Source organism: Meriones unguiculatus, chromosome 7 (genome assembly GCF_030254825.1).
Source record: "Meriones unguiculatus strain TT.TT164.6M chromosome 7, Bangor_MerUng_6.1, whole genome shotgun sequence".
NCBI lineage: Eukaryota > Metazoa > Chordata > Mammalia > Rodentia > Muridae > Meriones > Meriones unguiculatus.
The window spans coordinates 40,024,324-40,040,072 of record NC_083355.1 but is presented as its reverse complement, the minus strand read 5'-3'; the positions used below and the strand labels follow the sequence as shown (position 1 = coordinate 40,040,072).

The window sequence follows — 15,749 nt, the reverse complement described above, 5'->3', positions numbered from 1 at the left end:
GATATAGATAAATCTATTGGTCTATTAATAAGTTTGATGAATAATTTCACCACATTTATTCTTTTTTATATATATTTTTTCAAATAAAGGTTCCTCCTCGGGCAGAAGAAATCACCATTCCAGCGGATGTCACCCCTGAGAGAGTTCCAACACACATTGTCGATTACTCAGGTAATGAGTGGCCTCTTATGGGTGAGGCAGTTGACCTCGCTGAGCTTAACGTTGCTGAGCTTTTAAAAGTGTTCACAAGTTCAGCGTTTGGGATCACATGCTATAGCTGGGTGTGGTGGCACATGCCTATAATCCCAGCACTCTGGGAGGCCGGTGGATCTTTGTGAGTTCGAGACCAGCCCCAGCCTGGTCTACAAAGCGAGTCCAGAATAGCCAAGGCTACACAGAGAAACCCTGTCTTGAAAAAAACAACAAAAAAATAAAAAAAGTTCACATACTGCTCTTGCAGTGGACCTGAGTCCAGTCCCCAGCATCTACATCAGATGGTTCAGAACCTCATGTAACTCCAGCCTCAGGGTTATCCAGGGCCTGTAGCCACTACAGACACATGTAGCATGTACACCCATACACTTGTGATCACACAAATGTGAATATGTGAACATACATGTATGTGTACTATACACACATACTTAAAATAAGAGTAAGAAAGTTCTGAATTGTAAAATTTGTTAAGAGGATGGGGATGTCGCTCATTTACCTAGTGCTTGCCCAGCCCTGATTTGGTCTCCAGGATCATACACATGGATGCATATATTACAATGATTTGTTAAACTCTGTGTGTGTTTTTAAATTTCTCTACCTTGGTTACAAAAAATTTATTAAAACGGTCACTTTGGGAGCCGAGGAAATTGCTTTGTAGTTAAAGTATTTGCCGAGCAAACGTAAGGACCTGGAACCAGATCCCTGGTACCCAAGTAAAAGGCTGGGCACTGTGGTTGTAACAGCAGCACTGGGCAGGAGCAGAGCCGGGCACATCCAGAGCTCACTGGTGTACACACATGTGTACACACATGTGAACACAGAGTTCACCTGTTTGTGATAATCGTTAAACTATACATATTACTGACTTTATTCATTTACTATCTGTGTGAACATCAGTGTGTCTCATTCTGTGTGGAGGTCAGAGGATACCTTGTTGGATTTGATTCTCTCCTTCACTATGTGGGTTCTTCAAATCGCCCTTAGGTCATCAGGCCTGGCAGCAAGAGCCCTTATCCACTGAGCAATCCTACCAGCCCAGAAAGGGAATTCTTCATTGTCAGGACACAGTTTTGCCTCTGGGCCTTTCTTGTTATTACTCCTGCCCACTGTGCTGATAGTGTCCAGATTCTCTGGTCTTGGGCTCTGTGTCTGAAGCACTAAGTCTTCTTTCTTGACTTGCTGATTTCTTTTGCCTGGCCCTTTTTCAGCTGGATCAGATCCTGGCCTAGATCTTTGACACAAGGCCTCTGCCCTTCTCTGCTGGAATTGTTCTCTTGAATCCTTCTTCCTTGCTAAACAGTTCCTCATCTTAGGTCAGGCTTTTTCTTTCTCTGGATCCCCCTCAGTTTGCTTCCTTGCCTGGTACTACACTATCGCATGCTGAAAATTTATTGTGCCTGTAGGCATGGAAATGCATTACGTTCATGCCTAGCACCATGGAGGCCAGAAGAAGGTGTAGGATTTCCTGAAACTGCACTTACAGATAATTATGTGCTGCTGTGTAGGTGCTGGGAACCAAACCAGGGTCCTCTGAAAGAGCAACAAGTTCTCTTAACTACAGAACCATCTATGTCAATTTTGTAAGGCAGATGTTGCATAGTTTTTGTTCTGTTTTTATCTTGTCTGTTAGTTATGCAAGTTTTGAAATATAAAACACTGACTTTTGTCATTTGTAGAAGCAGAACAGAGTGATGAACAACTTCATCAAGAAATATCACAGGTATGCATTAAAAAATTGTGTGTGTGTGTGCGCATGAGCACTGATGATCCTATGAATCTTTTTAGTTCTCTTACCAAGAATATGTTTTTTTCGAAGGACAGTTGGGGATTGAGACAGTTTCTTGTAGCCCAGACTGGCCTTGATTCCAGTGTAGTTGAGGCTTGTCTTGATGCCCATGCCTCCATTTCTTGAGTGCTCTCTAGGCGTTTACCAGGAGTTTCCCAGTTTACCAGGAGTTTCTCAACTCTTTGTTGTTGTCATTGGTGTTTGAATATGTATTTTTGCTCTAGTTCTTTAGGGATACTTTCTTCTTATAGGTAGGATTTTTTTTTTTTTTCCTTCCAAAACCTTTCCCCCTTTGGCTCAAAATCTTAGGTAGTTGAAAATCAAGTGCTATTGTGTATATTTTATTTCAAAATGTCACTAATTTTTAATTTTTTTAGGCTAATGTCATCTGCATAGTTTATGCTGTTAACAACAAACATTCTATTGATAAGGTATGTTTACATTTTCTCTATATTTAACTTCAATGTGATACTATTTATTATTATTATTTTTTTTTTTTTTTTGAGATAGGATCTCACTGTGTAGCTCTCGCTGTCCTGGAATTCACTCTGTAGAACAGTCTATCCTCAAATTCATAGATCCATCTGCCTCTGCCTCCCAAGTGCTGGTATTAAAGACCATTATTGCCTGGCTTTTGTTTTTGTTTTTAAGGTAGGGTCTTGCTCTGTATCCTAGCCTGGCCCAGAGATCATGATCTTCCTGCCTCAGCCTGGGATTCCAAATATGTACCATTATGCTTAGCTTTATGGGGCAAATCTTATCAAAGCTGATCCTCCATTGAAAGTTAAGGGACTCTTAACAAAATAGAGAGGAGAGATGGCTCAGAGGGCCAGATGTCCAGAAGCCACTCTTCATCTATAACTCCATTTCAGTTCTAGGGATCTGACGCCCTCCTCTGGCCTTGGCACCAGGGATGCTCCTGGGGTACAGACACATGTGCAGACAGAACACGCATAATCATAAAATAATAAAAACTTAAAAATAAAAGAATGCTTTTTATTTTTTTGTATCTCCCACTTTTATCTATCTATCTATCTATCTATCTATCTATCTATCTATCTATTTAATTTTATAGGTGGGATCTCACTAGGTAGCCCTGGCTGACCTGGAACTCAGTATATAGACCAGGATGGCCTTGAAATTAGAAACCTCCCTGCCTTTGCCTCTAGAGTGCTGGAATTAAAGGTGTGCAGCTTTTGAAAGACGATCTGCATCATTGCTTCACTCCTACTTACTTTTATTTTAGGTAACAAGCCGATGGATTCCTCTCATAAATGAAAGAACAGACAAAGACAGCAGGTATTTTTTTTTCTTTGTAACCTCTATTCAAACTTGGAGAAAGATGTAAGAAACAGTAACAGACATAGCTGTAAAGCCTTACTTAGACCCACCAGTTATTAATGTCCCGCATTTGTTTTTTCTTTCAAATATTTATTTACTTATTTGTGTGTATATGTCTGTGTGTGTGTATATATATGTGCACACACATGTCTCAAAAGGGTCACTTGCAGGATTTAGGGCTGAAGTACTGAAGAGCACTTGTTTTTTGAAAAGACTCAGGTTGTATTCCCATCGTCCATGTGGAGGCTCACTACCTCAGGCACCAGGCATGAGTGTGGTACATAGACATACATGCAGGCCAAACACTCACACATAAAATAATGAAAAACAAATAGAACCAGTGGTGGTGGTGGAAGCTCATGCCTTTAAGCCCAGCGCTTGGGAGGCAGAGGCAGGTAGGTGTCTGTGAGTTAGAGGCTATCCTAGTCTGGTCTACAAAGTCAGTTCAAGAACAGCCAGGGCTATACAGAAAACCCCTATCTTGAAAAAACAAAAAAAAACAAACAACCAACCAAATTTAAATAAATAATATTAATAATAAGATTTAGTTCTCTCCTTTTATTGTGTTGGTTCCAGGATGGAACTGAGGTTTGCCAGCAAGTACTTTTCCCTGCTGAGCCATGTTTATAATGGACTTAACCAGTTCCTCTCTGTTCACTTACCTTCATATATCACCACATACCTTTTGTGGGGCAGGAGTGATTAGAAACAATAAATATATTTGAGAGCAAAGCAGGAAACGTCTCTGATGCTATAATGGTTACTGAAGGATAAAATAGTTTAGTAATTTTACATATTGTTCAAGAATTGCTACTGGAGTCTGTTTGGGAGTCTGTCTTTGCGTGTTTTGTGTGCCCTCTCCTGAGCTGCTGCTTTAATGAGGTGTGGAAATGCTGATTGCTCATAATGCACACTAGGCAGAGCAAGGACTTGGAAAATGTTGAGCAACCTTTGAGATCTGGTTTGGCCACTTAGAAACTGTGGCCTCTGACTTCATAGGACTCTAGTTTCCTCATCTGTAACAGGGATAAAGGTAATATTTATCCTAGATGCATATGGGTGTATCGAGAATTAAATTAACTAGCTTATATATAACTTCTCTAAATACTTTGTAAATCTTCAGTTAGAAATTCATGCAAGGAGGTTCTGTGCAATCCTTTGGAAGATACAAGCGTGATGGGGGGAAAAAGCAAGAGAACCCATTAATTTTCTAAGTAGAATGATAGTTCTTTGAATAAATGTTTTCAGTTTTAAGTCAAATGAAAATATTTTTCTTCTAATGTTTAATTGGATAAAAATTATTATTTATTATATGTCTGCCTCTGCCTCCAAATGCTGAGATTAAAGGCATGAGCCACTACCATCTGGCTTTAAAACCTTTTATTTTATTTTATTGTTTTGTTTTTTTGAGGTAGAATTTTCTTTGTGTGTAACTTTGGCTGTCTTAGAACTCACTTTGAAGACCACACTGACCTCAAACTCACAATTTGCCTGCTTCTGCCTCTTGAGTACTGAGATTAAAGGTGTGCGCCACCATTGTCTGACTTAAAACATTTCGAATGATTTATTTATTCATTTTTTTATGTGTATCGGTGTTTTGTCTGTATGAAGTTGTAAGATCTGGAACTGGAGTTACAGACAGTTGGGAGCTACCATGTGGGTGCTGGGAATTGAACCTGGGTCCTTTGGAAGAGCAGCCAGTGCTCTTCTCTCCAGGCTCTAAGGAACCTTTCTTTTTTTTTAATGCCTGTAATTCTTAGAAGAGTGTGTAGCTTAAAACAAGTCTATAAATGGGTGTTGACTGAATGTATGAACCTACTATCTGGAGTCCTTGGCTTGACTGTAGTAGAAAAGTTACACTGGGAAGATTAGATAAAAACTTTAGTTAGATCGGGTGATGATATAAGGTAAAATAGAAATCTGACATTTTTTTTTGTTTTCTTTATTGCATTCATGCCATATTTATTTCAGGCTGCCTTTGATATTAGTTGGGAACAAATCTGATCTGGTGGAGTACAGTAGCATGGAGACCATTCTTCCCATTATGAACCAATACACAGAAATAGAAACCTGTGTGGAGGTATGCTTCATGCTTTAATTTGGAAATATGTTGTTGGTGAATGCTTCAACATTTGAGACTTTGAATGGGAGGGGAGATTATGGGGGATGGAATCCATTTTCTGTTCTTTGTGAAGTCAGATAAACCAAATTAAACAGAGAACTTAAAGAGTTTTCTTCTAACACTCTATGGAGACCTTGGTACTATCTACAAAGGAAAATGTGTTTTTCAGTTTCTTCAAGGAATCTTATTCTTACCTTAAATTGGCTTTTTTCCCTGCTACATCCCCACCCCCCTTTTAGACAGTGGATGTAGATGTAGTAAGAAAAAGTAAGAAAAACTTTTGAGAGGTTCCAAGAGAGGAATATCCTATGTTAACATTTTTTTTCCAAATGAATACAACTTTATTATGAAACAGTGTCATCATTCACACTTTAAATGCTTATTTACAATATAGAATTTGTTCATTTTCTTTTAAAAAATGATTGGGGAATTTTAAATTATTTTTAGTTTTAGACCACTGTCATGCCATCTACTTTTCTTGTTTTTTTAATTTTTATTTTTTTATATTAATTACAGTTTATTTACTTTGTATCCCAGCTGTATCCCGCTCCCTCATTTCCTCCTAATCCCACCCTCCCTCCTTCCCTCATCTCCTCCCTGCCCCTCTCTAAGTCCACTGATAGGGGAAGTCCTCTTCCCCTTTCATTTGACCCTAGCTTATTAGGTCTCACTAGGACTGGCTGCAGTGTCCTCCTCTGTGGGCTAGCTAGGCTGCTCCTCTCACGGGGGATGGGGAGGTCAAAGAGCTAGCCACAGAGTTCATGCCAGAGACAGTTCCTGTACCCCTTACTAGGGAAGCCTCTTGGATACTGACCTGCCATGGGCTTCGTCCAAGAAGGGGTTCTAGGTTATATCCATACATGGTCCCTGGTTGGAGAATTGATCTCAGACCTATGTTAATATTTTAAAATTGTTTTTATCTATCATAATTGATTTCAGAATATACAGTTTAAAACTTTTTTGTTGTTGTTGTTGTTTAGTGTTCAGCAAAAAACCTGAAGAATATATCAGAGCTGTTTTATTATGCACAGAAAGCTGTTCTTCATCCTACAGGGCCTCTGTACTGCCCAGAGGAGAAAGAGGTAACCCTAGGCTGTGTTCTTTGGGACTGAATGATATAGGCATTCCAGTACGGTAGTGGATTTTAGTAATGTTTAAGTTTTTATAAAGAGGAGGCTAGTGAAATTGAATTGTGTAGCTTATTAGATTGTGAAATTGAGTATTCTGGTTCAGTGACACTGACATTGTGTCTTCATAGAGTTTCCTGATTAAGTATTCATTCAGGTAGTGACTGACACAGATGTGCAGCTCTAACAAAACAGCCAAGACTCCATTCATGGTTTACTTACTTTGCAGCTGTTAATTTTATGAACTTTTTTTCTTAACTTCCATTTGTTTATTGTGTGAGGTAGATGTGTGCCATGGCATGCCTGGAGGGGTCAGAGAACAGCTTGTGAGAATTACTTTTTTAGCCTCACTATTTGGGTCCCGGGGGTCAGACTGAAGTTGTCAGGCGTGGTAGCAAGTATCTTTACCCATTAATTTGTCTCACCAACACTGAAAATCTATGAGCCAAAACAAAAACTTGAGTAGTTTTGTTTGCTTTGTTTTATGTCAGTAATTAGTCTCATAGTACAAGTGTGCACTTACGTTCTCAGGCCTCTTGTAGTTTTTGTCCTGGCACATGTGACGCACCTCGAATGTGCTCTTTCATAACTAAGAATCCTGTTGGGAAACACTCAGGGTCTAACACAGTTTTGGTGTAGATTTAAAACTGATTTTTTAGATGTATAACACAAAAGCTCATGTCTTTCAGGCATACAGTTAAGTGATGTTTAACATGCTCAGAAAGTTATGCACCTCTTACCTAACTCCACTGTCATATCATCCCCCAGGGAAACCCTGTAGCCATCAGCTTCACTCCCTCCCTCTTTGTCCCACTTCTAGTCAAACTGTTTCTTCTAGTTAAGTAGTTCTAGTTTCATCATAGGGAAGTAACCACTCTCATTTCTTTATCTTCTGATGTCTGCTGACATAGTTTCCTGCTCTTCTTCTAAATGGGCTGCTGGCTGCTGTTGTTAGCTTGTTCCCTGCAAGTTTTTTTCTTCTTTGTTTTTCGAGACAGAGTTTCTCTATAACAGACCTGTCTGTCTTAGAACTCACTTTAAAGACCAGGCTGGCCTAGAACTCACAGTTTGCCAGCCTCTGTCTCTCAAGTGCTAGGATTAAAGGTGTGTGCCACTATGCCCAGCTTGAGGTGCTCTTTTTTTTTTTTTCCCCTCAAGACAGGGTTTCTCTTGTGTAGCCTTGGCTGTCCCCGACTCACTTTGTAGACCAGTCTGGCCTTGAACTCACAGAGATCTGCCTGCCTGCCTCTGCCTCCTAAGTGCCGGGATTACAGCTGGGTGTGGTCATGCATGCCTGTAATCTTAGCAGCCAGGATTTTTTATTTAAAAAAATAAACATTTTAGAGGACTAGAAAGTTGGCTCAGAAGTTAAGAGTACTTCCCTGGCTTTCAGAAGTCCTGAGTCTGGGTGGTAGTGCCCTCATTCTTTGGCCTTTTCAGGCACTCACATATGCATGGCATGTAGACAGACAGGCACACACAAATAAATCTAAAAATAATTTAATAAAAATTTGCAGTTTATGATATTATTGAGTAGTTGGCAAGTTGAGACCCATTAGCCAAACTTGACCTACACTTAATTTTTGTACAACCTGTGAGCTGTCAGTACATTTTATGTGTTTTTGATAATTGAAAACATCAGAAAGAATTGTATTTTGTGATATATGAAACCATGTTATATTCAAATTGCGTATCAGGCATCCGTATCTGTTTACAGCTGTGGCAGCTATGAGCAGTTTGAGCATTACTGGTTTTGGTAATGTCCAGCTCACCTGCTATCTAGTGCACAGTGCCACACCCAATTCTACAAGACCAACACAGGGAGATGGTCATTAGCACTCACAGTTCCTAACCCTAAGCTACAACCCTAAGTTGTAGCTTTGTTCTTTAGGCTTTGATGCAAGTCCAAGGAAATTTTCATAGTTCATAGTTCTGTAGTTGGTTTCCTCACAAACCTCTAGCTGGACCTGATGAGTCTGTGGTGTAGTCACATCCTAAAATGCAGACGGACACCAAAGTGGAGTCTAAAACATCTCTATAGATGCCTTCCAGGGGATGGATTCCCCAATTAAAATCTTGTTTGTAGGCTAGTGTGATGTCTCATTGCACAAAGACCTTGCCACTGAGCCTGTCTGCCTGAATTCAGTCCCTGGACCTGCATGGTGGAAAAAGAGGACCAGCTTTTGAGGTGTGTCCTCTGACCTCCATGCATGGGCTATGGCACAGTCAGGCGTCCTGTCCCCCAGTAAAGAAAGAAAGATGATTTAAAAACAAAAACATTTGTGCAGCCAGGTGTGGTGGCGCAGACTCTCAGTTCCAGGACTGGGGAGGCAGAGACAGGATCGCTTGAGTTGGAGGCCAGCCTGGTCTACAGAGCAAGTTCTGGGATAAAACAGGACTGTGTAGAGTTTGCGAAACAAAACAAAACAAAAACATAAGTAAAACAAAAACATGTTGTGGGTATATGTCAGTATTTGGCAGGATAGATTGGTACAAAAAAAAACCAAACTTTTAAAAGAGGACATATTGCTGATCATTGCAGATCAGCAGTAATAGCTCATCTTTCTGTGGAGAACATGAATTTGAGTCCAAGTGTAGCAAAATTCAAGCCCCTCTGGAGAATTCTAATTTTACTTTTGTTTTATTTTCATTTTTAGAAATAGGGTTTCTCTGTGTAGCCCTGGTTGTCCTGGAACTTGCTCTGTTGACCAGGCTGGCCTCAACTCAGAGATGCACCTGACACTACTACCCCTTGACAAATTATATTTTCTTTAGTGACCTGTAAAATTACACTCACTTGTTACTATATTAACTTCTTAAATGCTGTCAGTAAAAAGGGAATGCATGCTATGTAAATAAAACCCATATGCCATCTGTAATTTTGCATATTTGGCTCCAAAGCTTAAAATAATTGATGTGTTCTTGACAGAACAAGTTCAGACCCCTGGTAAAGATAATTAATTAGTCTTGAGTTGTTCCATAATCTGACTATGGTTTCTCTTCTTTTTTCCTGGTTTAGAAAATATTTTCAATTATAGGAACTTCTCTGTGAGGCCTTTACCCCAGTGATATTCCCTATTAGTTTACTCTGAATTCTTTAACTGTTACTCTGTTCTTAGGCCTATTATTAATTCTGCTAATCTGCTGATCCCTTGCCCTTCCCCCCTTCCCTGAGTAAAGCCTTGACAAGACACCATCTGCTACTCAGTTCTCAGGTACATCTAAGTAATAACATAACATAAAATTTCAGCTTTTACACTGTGTTGTTTTATACGTGTACAGGCTTGAAGTCTAAGCTTATACCAGAATTTTTTCCAATGATGCAGAAAGGATTTTATGACCTTGAAATTCTGAGTTTTGTGAGCTCGCCTTAAAAATGTAGTAACAGTACCATGTCCTTGACTTTTGTCCCAGACAAAAGAGGCAGTTGAATCTGTGAGTTGCTCTACAACTCACAGTGAGTGAGTTTCAGGACAACCAGGGCTACACAGAGAAACCCTATAAAAAAAAAGTAAGTAAAACAAATGAAAGGTAATAATAGTAATCAGGTGGAATGTAAGTAATGATACGCTTTTTCATCAGTCTGAAATGCTTCAGAAACTAAAGTGCTCTAATAGGATTTTTTTCCTTTGGAGCAGGGCAAGGTCTTACTTTGTATCCAAGGCTGCAAATTCTGTTTTATATGTCATTCTAGCTATTTAGAATGACATATTGGAAATATTTGGAAATATTTAGATTATTGAATGATTCTGTGTATGTGTGTCAGTTTGTAGGGTAGTATAGTGAGTTACAGTGCTAGTATGTGCGTAGGTGTATGTATGGAGCCTGGGCAGGGGGAGACATTGGGTGGTTTCCTCAGTTGTGCTCCATAGTAGTTTTTTAAACAGTTTCTCACTGAACCCTAAGCTTGCCAATTTGGCTGTGCTGGCTGGCCAGCAATCCCCCAGGTTCCTCCTGTCTCTACCTTCCCAGCACTGGAATTATAGCTCCAGCCACAGTGCCTGGCTTTTACATGCGTGCTGGGCATTGAACTCAGCTCCTTGTGCTTTCACAGAGGGATAACAAATAGTTATAGTCCATTTTATATCCTTATAAAAGAAACCCTAGCCAGTGCTCTCTAGTTGAAGTATTTTTCTCATCTTTCTAATCTTTTTAAATTGTTCTCACTATATCAAGTAACTCTCCCAGAGAGATCATGTAAAACAACGTAAGATTATTGTAAGAAAATTCTCTCTCTCTCTCTCTCTTTTCTTTATTATTAAGAATTTCTCTTTTGGGGAGATAGAGAGCTAGCTAAGAGCTATAGCTCAGTTCCTGGTACTCACATGTAGTGTCTCACAGCTGTTGTAGGGGCAGCCAACACCTATACTCATGTGCTTCCACTACACACAGACAAATACACACAATTAAAAAGTAATAAAACTTTATTCAAAGTAGTTTTTCTTTTTTTCCATTTGTTTGTATATATGCACATGAGTGTGTGTGTGTGTCTGTAGGTCACAGGATAACTTTTGGGAGTTGGTTCTTTTACCGTGTTAGTCCTGATGGAACAGTATCTTTTAGTCACCTGTCTAATTGTTTCTTACTGCCTTATCTGTAACCTAGGCCTCCTCATGGAATCTTCTAGCCTTCACACAATCTAATCTAGACTTAGAATGTTTTCAGCCTCTGAGACTTAGTGCTGAATAAGCTTCATACCTTCTAGTTCTTTCTGACTCTTGCTGGCTGATTCAGCTCAGCTGTCCTGTCCTGGGTCAAACTCCTCTCCAACATGACTGATTCAAACTGTCTTTTCTCTTGGCCTCTGACTGCATTGTTCTGCCTGGCCTCATTCTAACTTCAGCAATATGTTCTAATCTTCTGGCTTCTTCTCATTCTCTGGCTTGTTCTGTCTTCATCTGTGTTTTGCTTGTTCTGTCAAGATGGGAATCTAAGAAGGAGGATTTCCACAAGCAGACAATAGACCCTGTCTCAAACAAGTTAAAAGATGAGGCCTGACAACCAAAGTTGTCCTCTGACTTCCACGTGTCAGCACCATGGGACACACAAGAATTGAGGAGATGGCATAGCATAGAATGCTTTGCCCAGCAAGTTATAGGCTCAGTCCTCTGTACAAAGAAAAAGATGCTTTACACTGTAGTTCATTTCTTCATGCTACCAGCTTTTTGATGTTAGATGAAAACTATCAGAAGCTTTCTTGGTGTTGTGTGTGAAATTTGTATATTAAAAATTTATTTTGTTTCTTTCCTTCCTGTTGTATAGATGAAACCAGCGTGTATCAAAGCCCTCACTCGTATATTTAAAATATCTGATCAAGATAACGATGGCACTCTGAATGATGCTGAACTCAACTTCTTTCAGGTAGCTGTCTTACTACAGCTTAAACAACAAGAGCTGCACTAGTAAATCCTAAGATATAAAAAGCCTCTTATTCCTACGACTGGAGACTTTTTGGTAATTTGCTGTCTTGGTATTCAGTGGGTGTATGAAGGATGATGAGCTGTAAATAACTTTGCTTTCTGGGTTTTGTATTGTGACCACACAAAGAGCTTTGTGTTTCTAAAACAGAGTGAGGAGTACTGCCAGTTTTTCTCTTCAAGTATAACACATTTTACTTAAATAATAGGAAATATAGATGGCACTAACTTGTTTCTTTTGGTAGTTCTAGCTCTTTGATTTTGTGTTACACTTTTTATGAATTTACATTCTGGTTTGTTTTTAAATGTATTTTATTTTATGTTTTTGCTAGAGAATTTGTTTCAACACTCCTTTAGCTCCCCAAGCCCTGGAAGATGTCAAGAATGTGGTTAGAAAGCACTTAAGTGATGGTGTGGCTGACAGTGGGTTGACGCTAAGAGGTAGGAAATGGTGTTTTTTTCATCACCTTCTCCCCAAGTGCTGGGCTAAGCCAGGGCCTTACTCACGCAAAGTGGACATTCTGCCACTTAATTGTATTTCTAGCTCATTTCCCACCCCTTTAAATTTAATATTTTCAAATAGAATCATTTATACATTAAGGAAATGTCAGTAGTAGTGAGAGATTATTATCTTCACTGTCACTATAAGTTAGAGGCAGGGAAACTGGTTAGATCAGACATACAGAGATCTACATGAAGGCAAGATACATGTAGCAAACATCTTATTACTCATAAGCAATCTTTTGGAGAAAATTACTTCTAGGGGCTGTGTATATGAGTCAGATTTACCAATTCTAGTGTTCTTTGTTGAGTATATTGCTAAGTCGTGGTATAATAAAAAATGAAATTAAAACTAGAATTTTCTATTATAGAAGTAAGCCAGGAGACCTGTACATCATTCTTGTTTGTTTTCATCAAGTTGCTCTGGCTGTCAGTGTGCTCCTTGGGATGTAACTTTGTCCCTTTTGTCCATTGCTTGCTCTTGCCAAGCTGGGTGTTTATGGAAAATGGGTTGAACAGCTGGAGACTGTTTTGTTCCTCACTGCAAAACTAGTCCAGGAGTTCTCACAAACCTAACTCACATTGTATGCTTTTCTCGCTGGCACAGCCACAGTGTTCACATCAACTGTATTTACTGATTTACTTTATTTCAGGTTTTCTCTTTTTACATACACTTTTTATCCAGAGGGGGAGGCATGAGACTACTTGGACTGTACTTCGGCGATTTGGTTATGATGATGATCTGGATCTGACGCCTGAGTATTTATTCCCCCTGTATGTACCTTAGCTTTCTCATTTATTTCACTTGCCAAGTGTTTTTTAAGTTTTGCTTAGTATATGCATACTTTTTAAGTGTCTTGTGACTGATTTAAAATTATAGGCAGTTTCTCAACTTTGGCTCTCTGAACATTTTAGAACAGAGAATTTTTTTAGTCTCTCTATTACGTATCTCTGGCTGTTCTGGCACTCATTCTGTAGACCATGCTTGCCTGGAGCTCAGAGATCTGCCTGCCTCTGCCTACCAAGTGCTGGGATTGAAGGTGTGTACCACCACTGCCCAGCCAGAAAATTATTTATTGTGGATATTGTCCTGTCCTCCCTAATATACGATGGTGAGCAGATCCTTAAATGACAGCAATAACTCTTCTTCCAGTTGTGACAAGCAAAAATATCCTCTCCTAAGCAAAATTGTTCACAATTGGCAATCAGTACTTAATATAGTGTAAATGCTTTATTTATCTGTTTACTTAATTGAAAAATTTTTTGTTGCTTTAAGTCAGGTTCTTGCTGTGTAGATTAGGCTGGCCTTGAACTCACAGAGATCTGCCTGCCTCTGTTTTTCCAGTATTAAGATTACAGATTTGTGTCACCGTATCCAACCTTACAAATCTTTTTAAAAACTTTTATTGATGATAGAGGAAAAAAAGATACCAGGTTTAGAGTCAAAAGATGGGAAAACTGTTACTTAACATTTCCCTCCTGCTATTTCTTCCCCTTTTATGGCTTGTGTTTAGTTCACATTAAGTATTTTTTTCCTAAACAACTGTTGTATTTGTTGTTATTTTCCTTTGGTAGTGCTGTTTGAGTCTTACGTGTTTAAATGTGGGCTCAGGGATGCCCTCCCAGGAGAGACTGCCTGGTCTTGGGCACTTCTTCTCTTCTTTGGGAGTTGTGGCCGGCCATAATTGGGCCTTGGCGTCTTCTGGCCTTTCTTCCTTACCTTTTAGTCGTAATATTACCTGTTTAAGAATTACACCTCCAACTGTCTGTGTACTGGTTCAGAAAAAAAGTTGTTCTAACCTTCTCAGTTGTCAAGGGGCCAGAGTGTTTTTCTAACCAGATTCTTGGTCCATTGATATGTTCTAGTTTGAAACGTAAGGAACGGAATGTTGGCTGAAATTCAACAAGGTTTTTGAATACGTGCATACTGAGTGAATCAGTTTATCCTAGGATCTTCCATAAAGGTTTTTTTTTTTCCTATGTCATTTATGTGGGTGATACATTCTGCAGATTATTATTACTGTAGGGGAGTATGGGTACGCATGAGTGTGAGTCCAGAGGCAGAGTTTGGATGCACTGCTTCATCGCCCTCCTATTCATTGTTTTGAAACATGGTTTCTTACTGAACCTAGAGCCAGTCTGGCAAGCTAGCAAGCCCCCTGCAAGCCCCCTGATGCTGCTGTCTCCACCCACCCCCACCCAGGCACTGGGCTTACAGGTGCCTATGTTGCCACATCCAACTTTCATGTGGGTGCTGGGGATTCGAACCTGTAAAGGACCTTTGTGGTTCATGTCTCACTTGCATGGTTTCTTAGAATTAGGGAGCGGTAAGTATAATAAAACCAACCAAACAAACAAAAAAACAAATAGTGAAGGATGCAGAGGAGTGGGAATTCTGAGGCAGTGTTGGTAGCAACACAAATGAGTACATCCATTGTGAAAACAGTGTGAAGGTCCCTCAGAGACCTGAAGTAGAGTTTTGTATGACCTGTGTGACCCAGCATTCCCACTACTGATTTCATGAGTAACAGAAATGCAATCATCGGAGAGATAACTGCATTTACTTGTTTACTCCAGCACTGGTCATAAGAGCCACAATATAGAGTGACTTATGGGTGAATGAGTTGTTTTTAAAGGTTGGGGCTGGGGGGTAGAGAGATGGCTCAGCGGTTAAGAGCAGTGGCTGCTCTTCCAGAGGACACGGGTTCAATTCCCAGCACCCACATGGCAGCTCACAACTGTCTGTAACTCTAGTTGCAGAGGATCCAACACCCTCACACAGATGTACTTGTACACAAAACACTAATGTACATTAACTAAATAAATAAATGATTAAAAAAAAAAAGTTGGGGCTGGGTAGCTCAGCTAATAAAGGTGCTTCTCACAAAAGCTGGTTACCTGAACTCCAACACCAGAATCCACATGAAGTTGGAAGGCTAGAATTGACTCCACACAGTTGTCTTCTGACCCCCACTACATGTGTACCCACACTCAACATACACACACAATTTTTATTTATTCATTTATAAATAAATGAAAATTAAAGTGCTATATAAATATGATTCCTTAATGGAATGTTTATTCAACCATAAAAGGATGAAATATTTTTAAAAGTTTTCTTTCATGTGCATGAATATTTGCCTGTCTGTTATGTACATCATGAGTGTGCCTGTTGCCTATGGAGGGCAAAGGAGAGTATTGGATCCCTTGGAACTAGAGCTACAGATAATTCATGTCGGTGC

The 15,749-nt window shown here is 39.6% G+C and overlaps 1 protein-coding gene across 6 annotated transcripts in view; it reads left to right on the top strand.

The window, feature by feature from the left end:
* Rhot1 (ras homolog family member T1) overlaps positions 1-15,749 on the top strand; it is a 56,157-nt gene that overhangs the window by 13,626 nt on the left and 26,782 nt on the right. For all 6 annotated transcript variants that reach the window (XM_021630961.2, XM_021630959.2, XM_021630960.2 and 3 more), the window contains exons 3-11: positions 90-171; positions 1,890-1,933; positions 2,377-2,430; positions 3,246-3,298; positions 5,312-5,420; positions 6,443-6,544; positions 11,852-11,950; positions 12,339-12,447; positions 13,161-13,281. In XM_021630961.2, coding sequence (XP_021486636.1) covers positions 90-171; positions 1,890-1,933; positions 2,377-2,430; positions 3,246-3,298; positions 5,312-5,420; positions 6,443-6,544; positions 11,852-11,950; positions 12,339-12,447; positions 13,161-13,281 — 773 coding nt within the window. The remainder of the gene's footprint in view (positions 1-89; positions 172-1,889; positions 1,934-2,376; positions 2,431-3,245; positions 3,299-5,311; positions 5,421-6,442; positions 6,545-11,851; positions 11,951-12,338; positions 12,448-13,160; positions 13,282-15,749) is intronic.